At 51.5% G+C, this 24,919-nt stretch overlaps 1 protein-coding gene across 4 annotated transcripts in view; it reads left to right on the forward strand.

Annotated features, from left to right (window-relative positions):
- The window catches only part of LOC144098891 (uncharacterized), a 30,709-nt gene extending 8,248 nt beyond the window's left edge, over positions 1-22,461 (forward strand). Inside the window, exons 2-16 of one of the 4 annotated variants that reach the window (XM_077631824.1) lie at positions 2,592-2,735; positions 4,108-4,322; positions 4,521-4,704; positions 5,436-5,534; positions 5,726-5,836; positions 6,748-7,035; positions 7,117-7,209; positions 8,531-11,848; positions 14,445-17,434; positions 17,468-18,926; positions 19,585-19,793; positions 20,217-20,400; positions 21,261-21,356; positions 21,692-21,802; positions 22,265-22,461. In XM_077631824.1, the coding sequence (XP_077487950.1) occupies positions 2,592-2,735; positions 4,108-4,322; positions 4,521-4,704; positions 5,436-5,534; positions 5,726-5,836; positions 6,748-7,035; positions 7,117-7,209; positions 8,531-11,848; positions 14,445-17,434; positions 17,468-18,926; positions 19,585-19,793; positions 20,217-20,400; positions 21,261-21,356; positions 21,692-21,802; positions 22,265-22,353 (9,590 nt within the window). In that variant the 3' untranslated portion in view covers positions 22,354-22,461. Of the gene's footprint in view, positions 1-2,591; positions 2,736-4,107; positions 4,323-4,520; positions 4,705-5,435; positions 5,535-5,725; positions 5,837-6,747; positions 7,036-7,116; positions 7,210-7,251; positions 8,236-8,530; positions 11,849-14,444; positions 18,927-19,584; positions 19,794-20,216; positions 20,401-21,260; positions 21,357-21,691; positions 21,803-22,264 lie in introns of those variants that run through there. The other 3 variants (XM_077631823.1, XM_077631825.1, XM_077631826.1) reach the window with 3 other exon arrangements.
- Positions 22,462-24,919: the final 2,458 nt, after the last annotated feature.

Raw genomic sequence — 24,919 nt, forward strand, 5'->3', positions numbered from 1 at the left:
TCAGCTTGCGTCAATTAGCCTAGTGCTCTGCGCTTACTGCAGATAGGATATGCCTGGCATCGTAAATATACATGTGAACCTCAGCTGTGCTTTAAATTGATGTCATATGTTGGATTACCGTTTTTTCGCTGTACAGTACGCTGTTTAGGCACGATTACGGCATTTGTCCCTTCCTCGCGTCTTTGATTTGCTTATCAAGCGAAGCAGTATCGAGAAAGAACTGTGGTGACGTCATCGGTGCTCGCACACACGTGAAATAGTTTATCGCGTGTCATTTTCGTTGCGTTGGCTTTACCAGCGGCCCATGCCGTTTAAGCCGGCATGACAGATTCCGGGCATGTCGGCATGCGCTTCTGTCCTGTCGTCTCTAATCTTTTTTTCCTGCGAACATCTATTTAGAGCACAGCCTATCAAAAAAGACAGATTCCAGTCACAAATATGGCATTAAATATAACCTTGAGTTCATCCATAAGGATTTCTAAAGTGACGTCACGAACATCACCAGTTGCGAGGAGGGGCGTGTGAAATACGGACGATCTCGTTCAAAGCACTTTACTGGTTAAAAAAGGACGCCTAAGCGAGCGCGAAATGCAGTGCACGGGGCCTAGAAGTCCGGGATTCCTTTTTTCGAAAGAAAATAGAAAAAACATACAGTGAATGAAACTATATTTTTTTTTTGTGTCTCGCTGACAGAGCTCTGAGTGTCTTCGCAAGAGGATTCCGTTCAGCGGCGTCAAGTAGCAGCAGCAGCAGTGCTAGTAGTGGTGGTTAATTTAAAATGAAAATTATAAAAGTAAGAAAAAATGGGTGCCGAAATGACGGATGAAAGGATAGTAGGGAGAGGTAGAAACTATTGACAGCATGCGCACACTTTCACACAAAGGCGCACATACAAATAAAAAAGAAAAGAACTGCACGTATATAAACGTCCTATCACAGTCTTACATTCACAAGCTCACTGTGAAAATGTATGTAAAATCTTATGTCAAAAGTCTTAAGGCCACAGCATTCAGCTGCAGCAAAATGAATGGTCCTAAATGCTCCGTGTAGCGGATCATTCAAAGCACAAGTCAAGCAGGAAGCTTCTCTATCGCAAGAAGAAACCTTCTGCTAGCATTTCAAGGTCATTCGGTCTTTAACAGTGTTGTAATTGCTCCGTTATGCGGCTGAAGAGAAAAGCCTTTGGCCTTAAGACTTCTGACCAAGACTGTACTCATGTACCCGAGCGCGAGCTATGCGCATAGGGTGGTCACCCAAGGTTACTTTAATTTCGTCGTCTCATCTCTCCCTGGTCCTCAGTTGGTCTCGTTCACTTTCTGACAGGAAACTGACGATGCACGACACCGCCTTCCATGTCCCCTTAACCTCCAGATGACAATGTTACAGCAGAAAGATCGAGCAGACATGCGTCCATATGTTCCCCAGTCCCACAAGTATCACAGGATGCGTCGTATATCATACCCAGACAGTGGACAGTTACATATAGGTCACTCTTTAGGGACTTCGCTCACGACCTTTATGGTGCGGCGACCGCACAACGCGGTGGCTTTTCACTCTTCCCACGGGCACAGTTCACGATCTTAGCGAGTACCATTTCTTCCCGCCTGTTTTACCACGTTATCAGCCGTCCCCAGCTCATACGGCTCGCGTGATGAATGATACCACATGGGCCAAGATTTAAGAGTTCAGAAGTGCTCACGAAGCGATGATATTTATCTCTGACGTAATGCGTGGTTACTAGTTTAGTGTGGTCGCCTTTTCTTGTTGGTTTCTTTGCTCTTCCGTGAAAGCATTTAGAACCGCTAGTGACTGAACGTCCTTGTTGCACGGTTATATATTACTGCAGGCGTGTGTATTCTCTTTCCTTTTCTTTATCAGTGTTGTCTACAATCACCGCAAAGTTCACCAGCGAAAATACTGACGTTTCCATCGAAGGTTCCGCTTCACTACAACGCCACGAACCAGTCATATCTACACGAAACACAGGAAACTGGCACGCTCCTCCTTTCCAAACAAATGATAAGAACCAGTCATTGAAACATAATCTCCCCTCACTGCAAAAAAGTATAAATTTGACGCTAAGCCCACAAAAAATGACTCGCGTGAACAGCTTTTAAACGCGCAGTAAAAGCCTAAATTTCTGTCCCCCTTTTGATCATATTGTGCTTTTTATATAATACTGACGTCCACTGTAGGATTATGTCGCCTACGATAGTTCGGTTTTGAACATGTGATATGTTAATACTGAATAGTGAACAGTTCGCCGAAAATGCTGAATTGGTACTACTTCTATACAGTGTCAGTTTTTACATTGTATACACTAGTCATGTTTTCATTCTATATAACATTGCATATAATGTTGTTTTTGTCATATTGAAATCATGTATTTGCACTGCCATACCGTGCTATGGTCTCTTGGGCCTCAAAGCAGACATGAGGTAGCCCTAACTTTAGCCTTAGGTAACCTTAGACGAGGCGTTGGTTTTACGTGTAAGAAATGTGGTGCAGTTGTTGATGGCGTCCCGAAGCCCAAAAATCTCACTCAGACTGACCAACCCTTTCTTGTCTACCATCTTTTTTTTTTCTCTCAGAGCAATCCAGCGATGTCCTGGTTCGCGAGGCACGGGCTGTCGGCCAGTTCCGCGGCCTCTACGAGTTCCTCCAGCAGCGAGACTCCACCGTCTTCTGCAAGTACCTGCGTCGCGCCCAGGTCGAAGACGTCCTCGCATCCCTGCGTGAGTACTCGCCTCTGAGGATACTCCGCCGCGTATTTGTAAGAAAAGTAGCAATGAAAGCGTGGTGCCTTCCCTTGCAAACATATTAACAGACAGACCACGCACTGTATACAGACCGTCTGTAGACTGTCCCCCGCCGCAAGAGATTGAAAAGCGGTTGACCGCGTCTTCTTGACTAAAGGTCGACACCATCGGTTGCAGATCCTTCTTTGAGGCACATCTATGGTTTAATTCTTAATTTGTGTAATACTATAACGCATACGTCTATCAGACCGGGCAGATACCTGCTAGGCATGCGCCGTGGCCAGTTGGGGACGCACGCGTACCATTGCGCATGCGCGGCTGGTAGTCGGCTAGTCCAGTACACGTCATTGCTAGTACGTCATCGCTGTGCTAAAACTCTAATATTGAATGGCCAATACTGCACACGTACAAGCCACCGTTCATGTTTTCATCAGGCATAAAAAATGGGGTTGGTACGTCAGCACTAGCTCATTCCGGCCATTGACTGCTGGTGTTAGCTTTGACATCTGGAGGCTCAACAGAGTAGACATCCCAGCCGCTGCACACTGCCATATTTGGGTAAAAATGCATTTTGTTTCTTCTAACGTCCGACTGAAGAAAAATTACGACACGGCGCGAGTATATAGGTGCAAAATTGTGCCGATCTACTCTAAAATTAGGGATTTTCACTTATCATATTCTGAAACTGTACCGGAGATGGTCTTAAATCAGACAGGACACATTCAAATTGATTGGACATTGCACTCTTTTCTTCTCGTGATGAATCAAAGCATATTTTCATTGTTCCTAAATCTACGCCACACGAACGGGGCGCAGAAATGCAGATTCAATTTAATATATTGAGAGCTTTTAGCTCTCAATCGGGGAGGACTAAAAAATGGCGCATGTGTTAGCACTTGCCGAGTAACCACGTTGTCGCAACCGTTACTTCTTTAAACGGCCTCCGACCATAGCTCTCTGAGACTAATTGCAAATGAAACACAAGCATAGCTAGTCTGCACCACAGAGTAAGCATGGTCTCGACACGGCACAACCGTTCTTCTGAAGACAAAGCACTGTAATCTCACTTTATTTGGTTCCCATTCAGAGTGCAGTATAAAGCATCGTCGCGTCTTTATGTACAGTCGAACCTCGCTATAACGAAGTAACGAATATAACGAAGGAATGATTCCCCTTGGAAGCTCGGTCAATAACGAAGCCACGACTATAACGAAGTAATCACCGGGCTCCTTCAACTTCGTCATAACGAGGTTCAACTGTATCGCAATGTACTGTCTACACAGCGCATGCCGGTGAACTATGTGAATGCCGTTCTGAAGGCCCTTGCGGATACGCCGTGCACTCGCAGCGTCCCTGACAATCATCGCACCCAATGACCTGGCGTTCGCGGCCCTGCCGCCGAGCGTCATCAAGATGCTGGAGACGGACAGTCGATTCCTGAGGAAATTCGTGCTGCACCACATCGTGGGCGACTCGGTGAACAGCCGCAGCCTTCGCGGCGACCTCGAGATCACCACCGCGGGCGGCGACAACATCCTCGTCAAGGTCTACGACAACGGCAGGGTGAGCGAACGGGCTTTTGCGCACGTCACTTTCGCAAACTGTGAGTTACGAGTGTATCCGATCGGCTCGCTAGGCGCCTGGTATCGTGAGTGCGTGAGTGCATGAATGCGCGATCATTGAACACAACGAATTTCCTTCGATACTTTCCCGCAAAGTTCCTTCCGTCATGTGCTGTATACTCTCACATTTGTGACGCAGACGGTCTCCCTTGGAGGCGCCAACATCCTGCTGGGTGATGTCTCGTACGAGAACGTCATCATCCACATCGTAGACCGCGTGCTGTACCCGATCGCCGACAGCCTGCTCTCGCAGACTATCCAGGCCAAATTCGGATACTTCTACCGCCTACTCCAGAGCAGCGGCTTCGCCAGCGTCTTGAACAGTGAGCACTCTGGACAAAATGTGTTTTGCGCGTGATACTTTCACTCAGCCCTCTCCTCTTGGGACGGAGATGTTACAGTTGCCGCTGGTCCCTGGTTTCAGTTGGCGGATTTTTATTTGCTGAAGTTCAGAATTAAAAATGCGCCAGGTTAGATCATAAACAAAGGTATCCCAAGGTCAGACTGTCAGCGGCTTAATTATGTAGTATTTGAATTTAATGACAAGGACGTACGAAATTTTTTTTCTTGTAGCAGAACTACATTGCTTCCGCAAGGTGACAACAGCTCTTATAGAGCAAATGCAGCTTGTATTTTGTTTCGAAATGTTGCTAACCTTTGCGCGCCTACCCTACTTGGCAAATGATCGGCTGGCCAGAGTTTTAGAACGAAGGCCAAAAAATATTGATAGTGCGCAAATCTGCTCGTGATATAAACGATAAATGGACATATCTAGGAAGTGCTAGAGGCAGCGACTGATCACTCGTTGCCATCTCTGAAAGATCATAGCTGTCGAAAGCCTAACGCCTCATCCTGCGAATTGGTTGATGCAAAGGATGCGGCTCCATATTTACCACAAACTGCTTTCAATTATCCCTGTTTTGACGTTGGTAGCGTTATGGCGGAATATCAGAATAAACGAAAGGCAAGGAAACATGTGTACAGAAGGAAATTATAATCCCGAGCATAAGCACTGTTACGCTAAATTCCATGCATATTACTTTTCTTTCTCCAGGTGACCTGTACACTGTCTTCATACCAACTCAAGACGCCATCAACAACCTGCCAACGGAGACCTCGCAGAAGATCCTGTCAGACAGCGAGCTCCTTAAGCGTACGTAAACTTTGACCGAAACGCCGACACCCACTAAGAGTTAACTTTAAAGCCACATAACCGTCGTTCAATCTGCACATATAGAATCTGTCAACAGAGAGCTCTTCTTATGGCTTCTGAAGCGCTCAGCTCTCTGTCAATGCGATAAGTAACAAGCCGGTGACCCGTCGTGCTGATATTTCTGGTTTCAGGCGTGATTTCCCACCACATTGTCCCTGGCCTTCAGTTCAGCGCTGCTCTCAAGGATGGCGCTACGCTGACCCCACTCGACGGCGAAGTTCTCAAGATCACGACCCAAGCCGGTGAGATATCATCGTTCCGACCGCTGTCAGCCGCGTCAGATATACGGTAGGGCAGGGGCAGTTTCCAGTAAACTCGTTAGCCTTATCCTCTGATAGCCGCGGCCATCCCGTCCAAGCAAGTTTAAATTTACCACACCAGTTTATATCCTGATGCATCCAAATACGTCAGCCTTTTTTTAGTTTTCACTCTCATTAAAATAAACCATTGTTTTTATGTTCTGCTATCACATACATTAAATGATGCATAACTTTATGGGCGTCTATTTATCTTATTGTTGTATGTACTCAACAGTATTTTACCTTTCTTCTTACCTTGTCGGAATGCCCAGTTGAAAGAGTTGATATGTGTTTGCATACATACTTAGGCATCACTCTGATACTTCCTATAAATTTGTGACGTTTTTACACAGTATATAAATTATGAATCAACGGACTAAAATAATCCGATAAGAGTTGATTGTTTATGAATGAGACCAGAATCGACTGCTAATTCGGAATTCCTATTAACTGCCTCATTCCAGGCTTGTCTTAGTTTCTGTACTTCTTGGCGCTCACTTCAGAAGCCCCTTCACACCCCCCCCCCTCCAAGTTTATCGCCACATAGCTCATTCACTGAACAATTTAATTTTTGGTAGGGCCTTATTACCAGCTGGAATTCACTTCCTTTCGACGTGCATAAACACGACATAAAGTTATTCGGGCTTTAAACGTATGCGCTAGAGGCTCATTGTTGCGAGTTGTACAGCTGCTTCGATTTTGTGTTCATTTGACTGTCACTAAACTCAAACACTCGGACAGCGCTTGATCGAATCATAATAAACTTTTCGGGCTAAACTCTTTACTATATGCCGCTCTACTACTGCTATTATCACCGCTGGCAATGTGTACATGTTTTCCTCCTCACTCTGCAGGTCAACTCTTCATCGACGGTGTTCCATTCGTCAGCAGGGATGACGGTGCAACCAACGGTGTCATCCACATTGTTAACCGACTGCTGGTGCCACAGAGCGTGATCGAAGACTGCGGCTGCGTCCCGTCGCACGGCGGTGGGGATAGCCTGCTCACTGGCGGAAAGATCAGCTTCCCTGGAACCACCATCGTGGGCCAGCAGATTCCTGGACTCGTGCAGCACGTCGTGGTGCCAGGCAAAGTGACGCAGACCACCCACATCGTGTCTCCGCCCAAGACCGTTGTCCTAGGTCAGCAGCAGCTTAGTGTCTTGCCTAGGCCAATATCGCCCACGGGGCTCGCTCCAAAGGCCCCGACACTCGCGTTCCCAGGTCTCCCTGGCACTCCCGTTTTGCCCGGACTGAGCCCCGGCCAACCCGCTAAGCCCGTCTTCGGCGCTAGGAAGCCGCCCAGTGCTCCACAAGGTTCGCTGCAATTCGCTCCACCCACGCAGCCACCTAAGTCACTGGCTCATCCTGCCGTCCCATCGCTTTCCTTTAGCGTAGGCGTTGTTCCCATAGCCCAACCCACCCCTCAATCTGTCAAGGCGCTTGCTCCGCCCACTGTTCCTTCTTTCTCTTTTAGCCCCGTGAATGATGGCCAATCTGATCGTGCTACGGTCCCCAAGCGCGGGCCGCAGTTTACGAAAGGACCGGGTGACATACCCGAACCCAGTTTTAAATTTAAGCCAACGACAAAAGACACCTACAACGAGGAAAAGGTGAGGCCGCAGTTACCGCCTGCAAATCCGCCTGGCACGGCTTTTCCACTTGAAGTCAGTCACAGGGTTCCCCCTACACTCCACGTACTGAATCTTCCGCCACTAAAACCTGCACCGGAGAGGTTACCGAAAGAAGGCTCGGCTCTTTTCGGAACTCCTTTCCAAAGAATTGCACCACTGAGGCCCACGAAGTCAGAAACTCCAGACCAGATACCCGGCTTGGCGCAAATGTCGCCCGCCGGAGCTGCCGAAGCCAAGAAGTTCCCCGATCGTTTCTTAAAATTGAAGACTCCCCTGCAAGATCCCCGCGAAGCCCCGCCGTTATCACCCATATTTAAGACGTTTCCACCATGCGATGACAACTCCTTCCTTGAACTGATAAGCCAGGCACTTCCTCCTACACATCCTTTGAGAAAATCTGGTGAACCTAAAGGTGCGAACGTAGATCGCGAAAGAGTAAAAGTGTTTTCCATGCCACTTGAGACGCCATCGCTGCCGAGAAATTCTCTTTTTGGTGGACCAGCCTCAGACACATCACGACCCAAACAGCAACCAGGAGATCAGTATGCATCACCAAGGACACAAGACCGAACGCCATACACGCCCACAGATGACACACAGAGGCCACCAGACACTCTTTCGCCAAAGGCGCCAGTGCGGGAACTCTTTGGAACAAGAAAGACAACAAGTGGAGACTCTAAAGTGCCATCAAGCATCTCACCTAGCACTGGTGGGTTCAAAAACAGAAAAGATACACTATTGAAAAGCATTAAGAAACCACAAGTTATATATTATCGATTGTACATACGCAAAAATTTTTGACAATACACAGCCGTGACATGAATATCAATGTGAAATTTTCTACCCTTCTTTTTAACTTACCAGCTGATGTTACTCATGTAAAGAACCTATAGGTCCTGAAAGACAAAACGAATATAAATGTTAGCATGTTCGCATCTACGGTAAGGAACTTTCTGCTTAAGCCGAATTTCATTGCTATGAGCTTTTCATATTTTTCTTTACAGGCCCTGGGGCTCTGCAACCTCTCCTGCCAGGCCAAGCTCCTCAAATAACATTCCAGATTGGTACTCCAGGACTTCCTAAAGGTCCGGGAGTTCCATCATTGCCTGCTGGACCAAAGGGTCCAGGAGCTCCACGAGGACCCAGTGGGCCATCTGGACCATTCGGACCAGGAGGACCAAGTGGACCAAGCGGGCCATTTGGACCTAGTGGACCATCTGGACCTGGAGGACCAAAGGGACCAAGTGGACCATTTGGCCCTGGTGGACCATCAGGACCAGGAGGACCAAAGGGACCAAGCGGGCCATTCGGCCCAGGTGGACCAAAGGGACCGGGAGGACCAAGTGGGCCACGGGGACCAAGCGGACCTTTCGGACCAAGTGGACCATCTGGCCCAGGAGCACCAAAAGGACCAAGTGGACCATTCGGCCCTGGTGGGCCAAGCGGACTTAGTGGACCATTCGGACCTGGTGGGCCATCCGGACCAGGAGGGCCAAGCGGCACAAGGGGACCAAGTGGGCCATTCGGACCTGGCGGACCATCCGGACCATTGGGCCCTGGTGGACCATCTGGACCAGGAGGACCGAAGGGGCCAGGTGGACCAAGGGGACCAAGCGGACCATTCGGGCCTAGTGGACCATCCGGACCAAGGGGACCAAGTGGCCCGTTCGGCCCTGGTGGACCATCTGGACCAGGAGGACCAAAGGGGCCAAGTGGACCATTCGGCCCTAGTGGACCAAGCGGACCAAAGGGACCAAGTGGACCATTCGGGCCTAGTGGACCATCCGGACCAGGAGCACCAAGCGGCCCAAGAGGACCAAGCGGCCCATTCGGCCCTGGTGGACCATCTGGACCAGGGGGACCAAAGGGGCCAAGTGGACCATTCGGCCCTAGTGGACCATCCGGACCAGGAGGACCAAGGGGACCAAGTGGCCCATTCGGCCCTGGTGGACCATCCGGACCAGGAGGACCAAGGGGACCAGGTGGCCCATTCGGCCCTGGTGGACCAAGTGGACCAGGCGGGCCTAAGGGACCAAGCGGATCATTCGGCACTGGTGGGCCAAGCGGACCAGGAGGACCAAGCGGACCATTCGGACCTAGTGGACCATCCGGACCAGGAGGACCAAAGGGACCAAGTGGGCCATTCGGCCCTGCTGGCCCAAGCGGACCAAGGGGACCAAGCGGACCATCTGGGCCAGCAGGTCCAAGTGGACCATTTGGCCCTGGCGGACCAAGCGGACCTGGCGGACCAAGAGCTCCAACTGCCTCACTTTCCTTTGGCCCCAAAGGACCTTCAGGACCATCTGGGCCAAAGGGACCATTCCCAAGTGGGCCAAGCGGACCATTCGGCCCTGGTGGGCCAAGCGGACCAAGTGGACCATTCGGCCCTAGTGGACCGAGGGGACCAAGTGGACCATTCGGCCCTGGGGGACCAAGCGGACCTAGGGGACCAGGCGGGCCATTCCCAAGTGGACCATCTGGGCCAGGAGGACCAAGTGGACCAAGCGGACCGAGGGGACCAAGTGGACCATCTGGGCCAGCAGGACCAAGCGGACCATTCGGCCCTGGTGGACCGAGGGGACCAAGCGGGCCATTCCCAAGTGGGCCAAGTGGACCATCTGGCCCTAGAGGACCATCTGGGCCAGGAGGACCGTTCGGCCCTGGTGGACCAAGCGGACCTAGGGGACCAGGCGGGCCATTCCCAAGTGGACCATCTGGGCCAGGAGGACCAAGTGGACCAAGTGGACCAAGTGGACCGAGGGGACCAAGTGGACCATCTGGCCCAAGAGGACCATCTGGGCCAGCAGGACCAAGCGGACCATTCGGCCCTGGTGGACCGAGGGGACCAAGCGGGCCATTCCCAAGTGGGCCAAGTGGACCATCTGGCCCTAGAGGACCATCTGGGCCAGGAGGACCGTTCGGCCCTGGTGGACCAAGCGGACCAAGTGGACCATCTGGCCCTAGAGGACCATCTGGGCCAGGAGGACCGTTCGGCCCTGGTGGACCAAGCGGACCAAGTGGACCATCTGGACCTAGAGGACCATCTGGGCCAGGAGGACCGTTCGGCCCTGGTGGACCAAGCGGACCAAGTGGACCATCTGGCCCTAGAGGACCATCTGGGCCAGGAGGACCGTTCGGCCCTGGTGGACCAAGCGGACCAAGTGGACCATTCCCAAGTGGACCATCTGGGCCAGGAGGGCCAAGGGGACCAAGCGGTCCATTCGGTCCTGGTGGGCCATCCGGACCTGGAGGACCAAAGGGGCCAAGTGGACCATTCGGCCCTAGTGGACCAAGCGGACCAAAGGGACCAAGTGGACCATTCGGGCCTAGTGGACCATCCGGACCAGGAGGACCAAGTGCTCCAAGAGGACCAAGTGGGCCATTCGGACCAAGCGGGTCATTCCCAAGTGGACCATCCGGACAAGGAGGACCAAGCGGACCAAGGGGACCAAGTGGACCAAGAGGACCAAGTGGGCCATTCGGACCCAGTGGACCAGGAGGACCAAGCGGACCAAGTGGGCCTTTCGGACCAGGCGGACCTAAGGGACCAAGTGGGCCATCTGGACCAAGAGGCCCAAGCGGACCATTCGGCCCTAGTGGACCAGCCGGGCCTAAGGGTCCAACTGCCACATTTACCTTCGGATCGAGGTTGCCTACAGGACCAGCGGGTCCCAGTGGACCAAGGGGGCCTGGTGCTCCAAGTGGTCCAGGAGGACCAGGCGGACCTAAAGGGCCAAGCGGACCGTTTGGACCAAGTGGACCAGGAGGACCAAGTGGACCAGGTGGACCAGGCGGACCTAAAGGTCCAAGCGGACCATTCGGACCAAGTGGGCCAGGTGGACCAAGTGGACCTAAAGGGCCAAGCGGACCATTCGGACCAAGTGGACCAGGTGGACCAAGTGGACCTAAGGGGCCAAGCGGACCACTCGGACCAAGTGGTCCTGGAGGACCAAGTGGACCTGCTGGGCCAGGAGGATTTTTGTTTGGTGGCCCATCTGCCACACCTGCTCCCAAGGTCCCAGGTCTTCCACTGCCAGGTGGACCATCCGGGCCAAGTGGACCTAGAGGTCCAAGTGGATCCAGAACACCAACGAGGAAGCCACCTAGCTATGTGCCACTCCCTGGAGAAGTTCCGGGTGCTCCTAGCCTTTCCCGTGGACCAACACTGCCAGGCGCTACGGGTGTGACTGGTGCACCAAGGCTGCCAATTGGAGGGGGACCTAAAGGTCCAGCTACCCTTGGCTTCCCGCGGCTGCCAGGAGGCCCAGCCGGCGTCGGCAAATTGACTTTCATCAGCGGACTTCCTGTTCCAAAAGCACCAGGTATGGATGCTTGATTGGATGATAAAATTTTTGAAAGGGAAGCAAACTTTAGGCGACAATATCCCCTCAGTTCCACTTTTTCAGGACAGAAGCGCGGCGGGCCTCAACTACACAGGTTACACTATCCTAACCATCGTAATGTGCGTAGTATCGAAAAACTTCTGTAAATTCATTGTAGAAAATGTTTCGGGACGATGAATTCTTTTGCGGACTCCTTCCAGACCTTTTGGCACACTGTTAATTACAACTGCATCGGCTCACGTGTACCGTCAAAGGTACTTGCATACCATATGGGACTCCAGGTTTTCAGTCCTCTAAGCAAACGGTTTTACGAGCAATAGCATCGGCTGCAAGAAACAAGGTCACTTGCAAAGATGAAGAAACGACCCCAAGCACATGGAAAACAAATAACTGTAATAAGAAAACCATGCATGAAAAAAGGAATAACATTTCCGAGGGAAGATCGTAAATTACAACTGCAGCATATGAGAGTACAGCATGACTTTACGCAACTGTCAATTGTCAAGTCTACTGTGCGGAACAGTTATAACAGGATTAGGAAGCGATAAATTAAAGTAGAACAGCTGTTCGCCCGCTTGTTTACCGCATACAGGAAAGACAGAGAGGATAACTGAGGGGAGTAGGAAAATCACTTGGTAGTTAAGCTTTGCTTTTATCGAGGCAACTCCAGCTCAACGGTATGTTACTGCACGGCAGTACGGAAAACGCCGATAGGGCGGTGCGACAAGGTTATGGAAAACGACCTGCAGGCATGCAGAAACCACATACAAATGGGACCTTATAGAAGTGCGTTCAGTACAAGGCTCACTACTCTGCCTCTGCAGGAGCATTGAGCAGTGGAGGGCAGTGCAGCACAGGTAGCCCGGCCAGAATAGGGGTGGTCACGTGGCACGTGCGCCGCTGAGTGACGAATTTTATGGACGTTGCTGCGCGGCAAGCGACATTCGAATTCCGGGAGAAATGAACAAAATGTGTCGAGCCACAGCGCCAATGGTAATCGCGTTTTCGAAAAATCTAAAACCAGATATGTGAATTACCATGGTAATCTACGTAATAGCCAGGCGGCTACCTGTAATAATTCAGGAATTTGCTATGAGAATTTAGTCATCCGGTTTAATTAATAACATCATTCACCTGTTTTCTGACGTCCGCCAACACAGGTATCACTTCGCTGAAAAAGCCATCTCTTTACGTAAAAACTTTTTGTATTAATCGCGGGCTTCCCTAAAACATGTGGTCATATTGAGGGCACTTCGCAAACACAAAAAAGGAGCAATATGGCACAGCAAATTGAGACCAGCTCCACCAGCAAACGTTTCTATAGTTAAGGTCCAATATTTCTATTGCTTAAAGCAACTGCGAACATCGCTTTGTTTTATTTTGGTGAGTAGTTCCTACACTGCACAACTATTTAAGTCCCGACTGGTGCCCTAATGGCTCCAATGGACTTGACAGGAGGCTGATAGTGCTTAATGTTACCCTGAGATGTGTGAAATCCTTCATCTTTATTGTGGCCGCCATTAAGGCCCTTGGTGGGGCGTTATATATTATTAAGAACTACATTTTGATAAATCAGAGATTTAGATAGAAGCTCTGGGTTTGTTGGTCGCTGGTATTTTTTGTCGGTGCAGTTTGCTAGTGCATGTGATAAGCTGACTCTTTTCAATGGTATTTTTGCTCTGCTATTGAAGATAACATAGTGCGAGTACTGTGAGAAGAAAACGTGTTACTGCTTTCCTACACAATGCGCGTAAGTCTTCCTTCGTGCCTTCTGGCGATATTCGCAAGCAACGCTGAGTTGGCATTTCTTTACCAATAATCCCGTAAAAAGCAGTGATTACTTATGTTTCACTGCGGTGACAGCTCCAAAACATCGTTTAAACACCTGATACGACATAATATGTCTTCAGAAAACGGGAAATTTTCCACAATCCGTGTTGGAACAGAAGCAGGCAACTAGAACGGGCGTCTAGCAAATGTACTCGATGCTTCATCCGTTTCCGGCAGCATAAATTACCAGAAGCGATTTCATAAGGTGCAGTTTCCCTGTGGGAATTCTCGTTTTTCATCAGCAACGCTGCTGCTAACAAGGCAGTATTCCGGTCAGATGCCAACGTCAGCATTATCACACCAATTTTCCTTTTTTTCAATATAATTGTTAAGTACTCACTACCGCCACTCCAATTAAAACTTTTGACGAGTAATGCAGTTGATATGATTCGGAACTACGGGATCGCTGAGAGCGGATGGCCGTGTTCACTACAATCCAGAGGGCATATAGAAAATGTACTTGGCACCAGCGAGGTTATTCAGAGTGTGTCAGTGGTATCCGTTTTATTTTTGACATTTCCATGTTTATAGAAGCTCCGTTTTTAGCCAGATAAGCTTCTTTACCATTATAACAGGATAGCCAAATCGTAGGGGCCCCATTTGCTCCTTAAATGAAAACAGTTGCTTTTATTTTCAATTAACAAATGAATGCATCGAAAGCAATGCAACCAAGGAATATATCTGAAAGCTGTTCGATCTAAAATAAAAACATTCCCAACTAAAATGGTTCGCATTCCGGTTCCAGGAGCACCTTCCATCACCATCTTCCCTGGGGCACCGGCTGTCACAACCTTTACTACTGGAGTCACAGGATTTATGCTTGGAGGCCCTGCCGGACCAACTACTCCCGGAGGATTTTCATTTGCATTCCCTGGTTTGCCCCAAGCTGGCCTTCCAAAAGCACCTAGTGGACCAAAGGCTCCAACTGTCACCTTCACATTCGGTCCAAGTGGTCCTTCTGGACCTAAGGGACCTAGCGGACCGCTTGGACCAAGCGGACCAGGAGGACCTTCTGGCCCCAGTGGACCACGAGGGCCAAGTGGGCCATCTGGCCCAAGTGGTCCTTCTGGACCTAAGGGACCTAGCGGGCCATTCGGACCAAGCGGACCAGGAGGACCTTCTGGCCCCAGTGGGCCACTAGGGCCAAGTGGGCCAAGCGGCCCATTCCCAAGCGGCCCATCAGGACCAAGAGGGCCCACTGGCCCAAGCGGACCATTGGGACCTGGTGGTCCCAAGGGACCAGCTGGACCAAGAGGACCAAGTGGACCAAGAGGACCAAGTGGGCCATATCCAAGTGGATCTCCAGGACCAAGTGGACCATTCCCAAGTGGACCATCAGGGCCAGCTGGACCGCGGGTACCTAGTGGACCTTTCGGACCTGGAGCTCCAACTGGACCATCTGGACCAAGGGGGCCATTCGGGCCAAGTGGACCTAAAGGACCAAGTGCCACATTTACCTTAGGTCCGAGTGGACCAAGTGGACCCCGCGGCCCAAGTGGACCAAGAGGACCTAGTGGCCCAGGTGGACCCAAAGGACCAAGCGGACCAGATGGACCAAGAGGACCAAGTGGCCCATCTGGACCAAGTGGACCATACCCCAGTGGACCGGCAGGACCAAGTGGGCCATTCCCGAGTGGACCATCTGGACCTAGAGGACCAAGCGGCCCGTCAGGACCGAGAGGACCCAGCGGCCCTGGCGGACCATTCGGCCCAAGTGGGCCATCTGGACCAAGAGGACCAGGCGGACCAAGCGGACCAAGCGGACCATCTGGACCGAGAGGACCAAGTGGCCCATACCCTAGCGGTCCAGCAGGACCAAGCGGACCATTCCCGAGTGGGCCATCTGGACCAGGTGGACCAAGAGGACCAAGTGGCCCGTCAGGACCGAGAGGACCCAGCGGGCCTGGCGGACCATTCGGCCCAAGTGGGCCATCTGGACCAAGAGGACCAAGCGGACCTGGCGGACCAAGCGGACCATCTGGACCGAGAGGACCAAGTGGTCCATACCCTAGCGGTCCAGCGGGACCAAGCGGACCATTCCCGAGTGGGCCATCTGGACCAGGTGGACCAAGAGGACCAAGTGGTCCATCAGGTCCGAGAGGACCCAGTGGGCCTGGCGGGCCATTCGGGCCAAGTGGACCAGGTGGACCATCTGGACCAAGAGGACCAAGTGGGCCAAGTGGTTCATACCCAAGTGGACCAGCAGGACCAAGTGGACCATTCCCAAGTGGCCCATCTGGACCAAGAGGACCAAGCGGTCCGTCCGGCCCGAGAGGACCCAGTGGGCCCGGTGGACCATTCGGACCAAGTGGTCCAAGCGGGCCCTCAGGACCAGGAGGACCATCTGGACCAAGAGGACCAAGTGGGCCAAGTGGTCCATACCCAAGTGGACCAGCTGGACCAAGTGGACCATTCCCAAGTGGGCCATCCGGACCACGAGGACCAAGCGGCCCATCAGGACCGCGAGGACCTAGCGGGCCTGGCGGACCAAGAGGACCAAGCGGACCTGGAGGGCCATCTGGACCAAGAGGACCAAGTGGTCCATACCCAAGTGGTCCAGCAGGACCTAGCGGACCATTCCCGAGCGGGCCATCTGGACCAAGCGGACCTAGAGGTCCCAGTGGACCACTTGGACCTGGCGGACCCAGTGGACCTAGTGGACCGAGAGGGCCGGGAGGACCATTTGGACCTAGCGGACCAAAAGCTCCAAGTGCCACATTCACTCTGGGCCCCCGTGCACCAGGCGGACCAAGAGGCCCATCTGGACCAAGTGGGCCATACCCCAGCGGACCTGCAGGACCTAGTGGACCATTCCCAAGTGGCCCATCAGGACCAAGTGGACCTCGAGGACCCAGCGGACCTCTAGGCCCTGGCGGACCAAAGGGACCAAGTGGCCCATCTGGACCAAGTGGACCATTCCCAAGTGGGCCATCTGGACCGAGAGGACCAAGTGGCCCATCAGGACCAAGAGGACCCGGTGGGCCTGGTGGACCAAGAGGACCAAGTGGTCCATATCCTAGTGGACCAGCTGGACCGAGCGGACCATTCCCAAGTGGGCCATCAGGACCAAGAGGACCAAGTGGCCCATCTGGGCCGAGAGGACCAAGTGGACCATCTGGACCATCTGGACCAAGAGGACCAAGTGGTCCATACCCAAGTGGACCAGCCGGACCAAGCGGACCATTCCCAAGTGGGCCATCTGGACCACGAGGACCAAGCGGCCCATCTGGACCGAGAGGACCTAGCGGGCCTGGTGGACCGTTCGGACCAAGTGGACCAAGCGGGCCCTCTGGACCAAGAGGACCAAGTGGACCAGGTGGACCATCTGGACCATCTGGACCAAGAGGACCAAGTGGTCCATACCCAAGTGGACCAGCAGGACCAAGCGGACCATTCCCAAGTGGGCCTTCTGGACCACGAGGACCAAGCGGCCCATCTGGACCGAGAGGACCTAGCGGGCCTGGTGGACCATTCGGACCAAGTGGACCATCTGGACCAAGAGGACCAAGTGGACCAAGTGGTCCATACCCAAGTGGACCAGCAGGACCAAGTGGGCCATCTGGACCACGAGGACCAAGCGGCCCATCTGGACCGAGAGGACCTAGCGGGCCTGGTGGACCATTCGGACCAAGTGGACCAAGCGGGCCCTCTGGACCAAGGGGACCAAGCGGACCATTCGGACCAAGCGGACCAGGTGGACCATCTGGACCAAGAGGACCAAGTGGACCAAGTGGTCCATACCCAAGTGGACCAGCAGGGCCGAGCGGGCCATTCCCAAGTGGACCATCTGGACCAGGAGGACCAAGTGACCCATCTGGACCGAGAGGACCTAGCGGGCCTGGCGGACCGTTCGGACCAAGTGGGCCAAGCGGGCCTTCCGGACCAAGAGGGCCAAGCGGACCAAAAGCTCCAAGTGCCACATTTACTTTGGGCCCCAGTGGACCAGTTGGCCCAAGAGGACCAAGCGGACCATCTGGACCAAGTGGACCATTCCCCAGTGGACCTGCAGGACCTAGTGGCCCATTCCCAAGTGGCCCATCAGGACCGAGCGGACCTAGGAGACCCAGCGGACCTCTAGGCCCTGGTGGACCAAGTGGACCATCTGGACCATTGGGTCCAAGTGGGCCAAGAGGACCTAGTGGCCCATCTGGACCAAGTGGGCCACGAGGACCATATCCCAGTGGGCCTGCAGGACCCAGTGGGCCATTCCCAAGTGGCCCATCAGGACCAAGCGGACCTAGAGGACCTGCCGGTCCAAGTGGGCCAAGAGGGCCTAGTGGTCCATCCGGACAGAGGGGACCAAGCGGTCCTGGTGGACCATTCGGCCCAAGTGGACCAGGAGGACCAAGCGGACCTGCAGGACCAAGTGGACCATTCCCAAGTGGTCCTTCTGGGCCTAAAGGACCGAGCGGACCATCCGGACCATTCGGCCCAAGCGGACCAAGGGGACCTAGCGGCCCATCTGGACCTAAAGGACCGAGCGGACCAAGCGGGCCTTCCGGACCATTCGGCCCAAGCGGACCAAGAGGACCTGGCGGCCCATCAGGACCAAGTGGACCCAGCGGGCCTAGCGGACCATTTGGACCAAGTGGACCTTCTGGACCAAGCGGACCTAGAGGACCTGGAGGACCAGGTGGACCAAGGGGACCAGGCGGACCATTTGGACCAAGTGGACCAAAGGCTCCAACTGCCACATTTATTTTCGGCCCCAGTGGACCAGGGGGACCTAGCGGCCCTGGTGGACCAAGCGGACCAAAGGGACCTGCCGGCCCTGGTGGTCCACGCGGACCAAGCGGACCAGCTGGTCCTAAAGGACCGTCTGCTCCTGGCTTGTCTTTGACTCCAAGTGGTGTCGTCGTACCTGGTGCCCCTGGTATCACAAGCATCCAGTTCGGTGGAAGGCTCGTTGGAGTTCCTAAAGTAACTGTTGGCTTGCCTCAGACATCTGTTTTGCTTCAGCCTGGTGGCCAAGTTACATATGGCAAGACTGAGCTTCACATCCAACCTCCAACTACTTACGTCATCCCAGGTCAAGTTGTTACGCAAACATTCGGAACAACAGTGAAGACTAGCGGTGTGCCATCTGCGGTGTATGGCATTTCTGGGCCCAGTATTCAGCTTCAGGGCAAGCCACTGGACTTTACGCTTGTGCTGAAAGAGCTGAAGGCTACACGCTACCTCTCTTGGCTGCAGAAAACCGGTGTCCTTCAGCTCATCAATGATGGAGGTATGTCTTTTCCTCTTGTGATTGGCCTAAGGTTCATTGCAATGGCTAACGAAATCCGTTTATTCCTACTGGGACGTGCGCACTTTCGCTTGATTTCGTCTCTCGCAGTTTAAATACACATGTGAGCATGCACGACTCTTTCCCCACTGAGGGTTCTACTTTCAGAAAAGCGCAACGGCCTCCTACATTCGGTGGGACAAAGACATAATTTCACTTTATATGTGCCAATGAGTGTCGGTGTCCTGAGCCTGTTAGGTAAATTATGAACACTGCGAAGAGATCGAATCCAAGTTTGGAGGCATATGATTGTGTTTTTCTCCTTCCACCCCGGCAAAGAAAAACACGTAATATGGATATGTAACGGCAACAGAAAGAAAACAAATTTCGCCCTGGCCTCGTCTGAGGACTGGTATGGACGACTAGTCGAGATTAGAAGAGAAGCACACAGGCTGTTTACCATCCTTCCGTTCGCACTTAAGCTGTGCACACTGTGCTAAGTACAACCAAAAAATCGTTGTTGATATCGCTTGTAGTCATAACAAACGTAGCCTATTACTCCTGGTCGCAAAATAAGTACGAAGTGCTGAGTACTCGGCTGCTCGTTGGTTATGTGATTGCGTCTCACCACGATTTTTTCCGAATTTTTTCGTCATTACAGCTGCCTACACCATCTTCGTTCCTAGTGACGACGCCATCGCCCAGATCCGAGGCCAGCTGCTTTCGAAGCTAGAGGGAGACGCTCAGCTTCTCAGGCAGCTTGTGCTGTACCACATTGTTCCTGGCCAGGTTACCATCGACAACGACCGCACTTTCCCCACTCTTGACGAAGGCAGCCTGCTGAGGTTCAACAAGTACTTTAACGGAAGGGTAAGTGATGTTTTCTTTATCCCAAACCTTATCATGGAACACATAAAACCGGTGGAAGACAAGAGCTTCTGCCAAAATTTCCTCCCTTTGCATACTAGACACCGCATCGAGATCTCTGGGGTTTTCAGGTTTATTAAAAGCACCTCTCAAACACCTCATTTCCAACGGAGACTACAAACCGACGTCGGGTTACAACACTAACCTGGCAACCGGGAGGCACAGAACAGAAGCACGAGAACGGCTCGTTCCAGTTCAGAGTGGAGCAAAATGCGTTGCAATATTGTACACTAAGCATGGCACCTGAAAAATATTCACCCGGGAACTTAAAACCAGCCTGCTCGCTAAAATATCTCTGCCTGAAAGCAGTTATGAGAAGCCAGACGTATCTCGCCAACCATAGCGCATTGTTCCCTGTTTCTGCAGGTTGTGACAGCTTCCGGCGGAATCATCGGTCCCAAGAAGCAGCAAGGCAACTTCGTGTTCTACACCATTGACCGGGTTCTTCACCGGCCAGGAGGCAGCATCTTGGACGTTATTCACCAGTCCATCCTCCTGCCTAAGCTGGACGAGGCCATCAAGTTTGCCGGGCTCGAGGAGTACCTCTCCGGTAAGTGTTCAGTGTCTCATTTTGCACAACGTCCGCAGTTATCACCACAACCACCCAAATGACGCCATCGCATAGGAAAGTCACGTGACCAATAGTAATCGCTGACCCATTGGTAAAATAAGGGACAACGTGGCCTAGCAGGGTAACCCTTACACACGACTATGACCCTTTTACTCATACCCATACTCATGACCGTCGTACACGTGGCTTCCATAACGCCTAATGCTAACACACCGTAACACATGACCTGTTATCGTGCAGCACGCTGTCACAAGTAAAGGGCAGTTCCAATCAAAATGTATTGTTTTACGCTCATTAGTTTCAGAAACAACGCTATGTTGCTAAACCTACTGCCGCCTGCAGCACCTTAGCTAAGTGAGAGGCAGTTAAAACTCCTCGATCGTTGCCGCTCGCATGAGGCATGCGGCGCCTGAAATTATACCTTAGCACTACGCTATTCTTATGATCATGTGTGCCTTATTTGTGAACTATAGCGTGGTACCGGAAGTTCCTATGATAGTCCGCCATGTCGGACATAAAAGTGGTGGAGCATGTACGCAGATACTAATAAACCAGTATTCATCGTGTCTTAAAGCGGAACTCAAATAATCCGTCTAGCTCGCAAAGCCCTTCTCAGGAGGCAATGGGCCGTTGGAGGTCACGATTACTGCCAGAACTGACGCTATGTCTTCAAGAACTCACATGTCACGTTTTGTTCACAACTTTCCTTAACCTTATTATGTCCCTTGTCATCAACGCGGGCTGCGCAAGACGCCGTCAGCGGTTCCTGTGCCGACTAGTTCGTGCCGCCAAAAAACAACGTATGGCTAACGACGTTTCCTCTCACCTGTGCTTCGCAGGCGTCGGACCATACACCATCTTCGCGCCAAGTGACCAGGCCTTCAAGAACGCCGTTGGCATGGAGAACGTACTGCGCGACAGGGAAGCCCTGAAAGGTACGTGCATCGGGACCACTTCCCAAAAAGGTCATTTTCTCGATACCAGTACACGTAGGAGCGTACCAGACGCATCACGATTATGTCAAGTGTACTAACGTATACTAGCAGGAAAGTAAACATTTTCAAGTGCCTTTCTTTGCTCTTCCATTGCTTCCTGGTCCCTTGGGACGTCCAGAAAGGCAGACAGGACACCACAAGGCCAACGTTCGGCAAATTAAATAACCAAGGAAGTTCCGACAGCCGAAATTAGGCTCACAGATGCAGCAGAATACTTAAGCAAATGTACCTTGGTAAGCGTGCCCTGATCGGTGTATGCGCGCTTCCTTCCACAGCCCTGCTGCTCCGCCACATCGTGTTGGGCACTGTGTACAGTGCTGGAGTCCAGGAAAACCAGGTCCTCAAGACCGTGGGAGGCCTTGAGCTCAAGATGAGCATCATCCCAGGTATTCCCTTGCTCCCAGCGCCGTTTATTTCCACTTAGTTCCCTATTTTCTCTTGCCTTGTCCTGTGACAGACGCAACCATGTTGATAATGATGTTTAAAACTTACGCATTGTTTTGGCAGTTAAGACGGTGCACTTCCCGTTTGCATTTTCTTAACACGCTGAGCAGGTTCCCAGCGTTAAGGTAAACATTAATTTGTTAATGCATGATACCTGTGTTTAATTCTACTCTGTATCGATCGTGATCAATTGTGGCAATTTATGAGTCTGCTGTTATACTTTTTAGCGAAAATCTTGTCACCGTCGAACGGCGTCTTTACACTTTCGAGGTACTATCTGGAAACTTACAACTGCATTATACTAGCTTGAATGAACTAAGGTCAAAAGCAAGACTGCTTCAAATTTAAGACTGGCTATTTAGCAGCCCTAACAAATCGCGCACTTTTTTTCTATTCCTCTCCAGAGTGCATCACAGTGAACGGGGTGAACATCAACAACCCAGACAACGTCGCCTCCAACGGCGTCATCCACGTGATCGATCATTTCCTCTAGGCACATCACTTCACCATAGGGCGACACATGTTTCTGTGTAAAGCTTCTTCTCTCGCCTCTGTTGTTAAAATGTTAAGTGAATAAAGTTTTGTTGCATGTGTCATCCACTCTCCGCAGTCTACATGCTTCCATTCATTCCGCGTTTTCCGCGGCCAGCTTCTTCAAAAGCTTTAAAAAGCTTGACAGTTTAATGCTTGTTCGGGGGGGGGGGACATTCCATATGCGCGAGTCTCGACTCTGAGTCAACGGGGCAGGGCTGCACATCACGAATAAAACTTCCGGCATTGAATAGCAGACCGAGAAGAAAGAACCATCGAAGGCGACACTGCTCACAGGCTCACAGCCACAGCAACGTCAGTGCTGGTTTGAGCATACTGCTGTGCATAAAGTAGACCTCCAAGCCCGCATCAAACATTTCAAGTTTGCTTCCGACCATTGTTGAGCTATCCGTAGGTTATACAAATTATCGCGTCTTGCCCAGCATCTGAATGAGCACGGCAATAAGCATAATGCAGCTTCAATGAAAAGTTGGTGGCAGTAGCGGTGCTGGTTGTGCTGTAGGGGTCGTTGTGAGCAAAGGAAAGACGGGGCAACACTCTTACTCTGGATGGACACCTGAACCACACCATGAGTGAACTGATGAACGAGGCAGTAAAAGGGTCACCGTAGTGGAGGGCTGCGGATTAATACTGACCGCCTGGAGTTCTTCAACGTGCACTCACATGCGTTTTTGCCTTGTGCCTCAATCGAAATAGCAATAGCTGAGCCGTAAAACTGGAACTGTAGTTCACAAGGCAAGAGTTGCTAAATCGCATGATCAGAAAGGATAATTTTCGGTAGACAGATGGCCACCCAGGGTCAGAAGAGTACATCTTCTATTCATTCAACTTGGAACTGCTTACATCGGCAAAAAAAGCTAAACCACAGTAACTGTACCATCTGCTGAGGCAAGACATTAAAATCTTGCCAAGTTAGCATTATTTATGAAAATAGAGGCTCGCGAAAGAGGTTTTAGCAGGACGGAAATACAAAATTCCAAGAATTCAGGGCAGCAAGACGAAGCAGCAAGAAAGAATATTGCATGCAACTGCATCAGCTCAATCTTAGTTGATATTACGAAAGTTCAACATCAATATCACTGTGTACATACTACATACTATAATTGTGTGTATACTACAGACAAGATACAAAACTGAAGAACAAGGCATATTTAACCATGCTGCGCAGTTGAACGAGGCTCGCAACAAGCAAAGACAAGTACAGCTTCTTTGTTACTAGTCAACACATTGCGTTCAATTATTGGCCTAAAATAATGAATAGTTATTTAAAGTAATTCTTTTTATGCATAATGGTACTTTAATGGTTGGTTTTGCATCTGCCTGAACGCATATCCAAACAAAAATGAAACTATATCAGCCACTATTGAGAAACGGTCACAAGTGAAACAAAAACAAAGCCAGAGGGGACGCTGCAAGCAGCCGTCTCGACCAGACGCACGTTCGCATCGCTCCGACTGTTTGAAGCATTTTGGCCCGGACGTTTTTGGTCTAGGCTCCCAAAAATGGATGGGTCACCGCCATCGTGTTCTTGGCCACCTGTGAAAAACGGTCTCAACGCTTCCGCGTCGAAGACTACCCCGGAAACCATCCCGATACACCAGATACGCCTACCGCCGATGCCGCCAACATGGCTCCCGGGCAGCCTCGGCACGACGCCGCGGCAACATCGCTCCGCAGCAGCACAGATAACGCGATCTATCACTACGCTTGACGCCGGTGCAAGCATGACGGATGAGGATTCCTGCCAAGTGGTTGCGGCGACACCTGTCTTTAATCCCTCTGTTCTTTCTACGGAACACATGCCTGGAACCACCCCTGCTCAGGTAAGATCTTGCACTTTTGCATTTTCGAAATTTGCTAAGCGACCTTGGATGGGGTTAGGCACATCCCAGACAGCTCATGAAAACGCCAGCTTTGTGAAAAAACGACACGGCGTAAAACTTGACCGCACGCAGGCAGCTATAAATGTTCGCTGGGCTCTGCTTCGGCGCTCGTGGTCACCACATTGAGCAGAATCGATAACCCTGCTGATAATTACATTCTAAAGAGTATGATTGGCAGCCTGTTAGGCGAAAGAACAAAGCTACAGCTGCCGATTCAGTGAGTATTAAACAAACTGTGATAATTAAGCTAGCCGCAGGTGGGCAACTAGGCACACACCACGCGCACTGGCTGCTCGGAGCCATTGCCGATGAGCTTCAAAAATTCATTTACAATCAGGCTTTGTGCGTCCTCTTGAAAGAAGCAGTCAGTTAGCAGTCTACATACCGCATACGCATGCCAGGTATCCTCTTCTCGGACTACAGACTCTCTTAATTTCTGGTGTCATATGTCGTGTCATATGTCGGTGTCATATGTCGTGCCAACGGCTTAACAAGCGAACAGCTCATGGCCAACCTCACGTGCTACTCGTGCAAGGTAATTAAAGCCAGGCCCATGGGCAAGAACGGAGCAGCTCTAATCACGTTTGAGGGCTCCAGACTTCCCAGCAAAATCCATCTATACAG

Source organism: Amblyomma americanum, chromosome 7, assembly GCF_052857255.1.
Source record: "Amblyomma americanum isolate KBUSLIRL-KWMA chromosome 7, ASM5285725v1, whole genome shotgun sequence".
Lineage (NCBI taxonomy): Eukaryota > Metazoa > Arthropoda > Arachnida > Ixodida > Ixodidae > Amblyomma > Amblyomma americanum.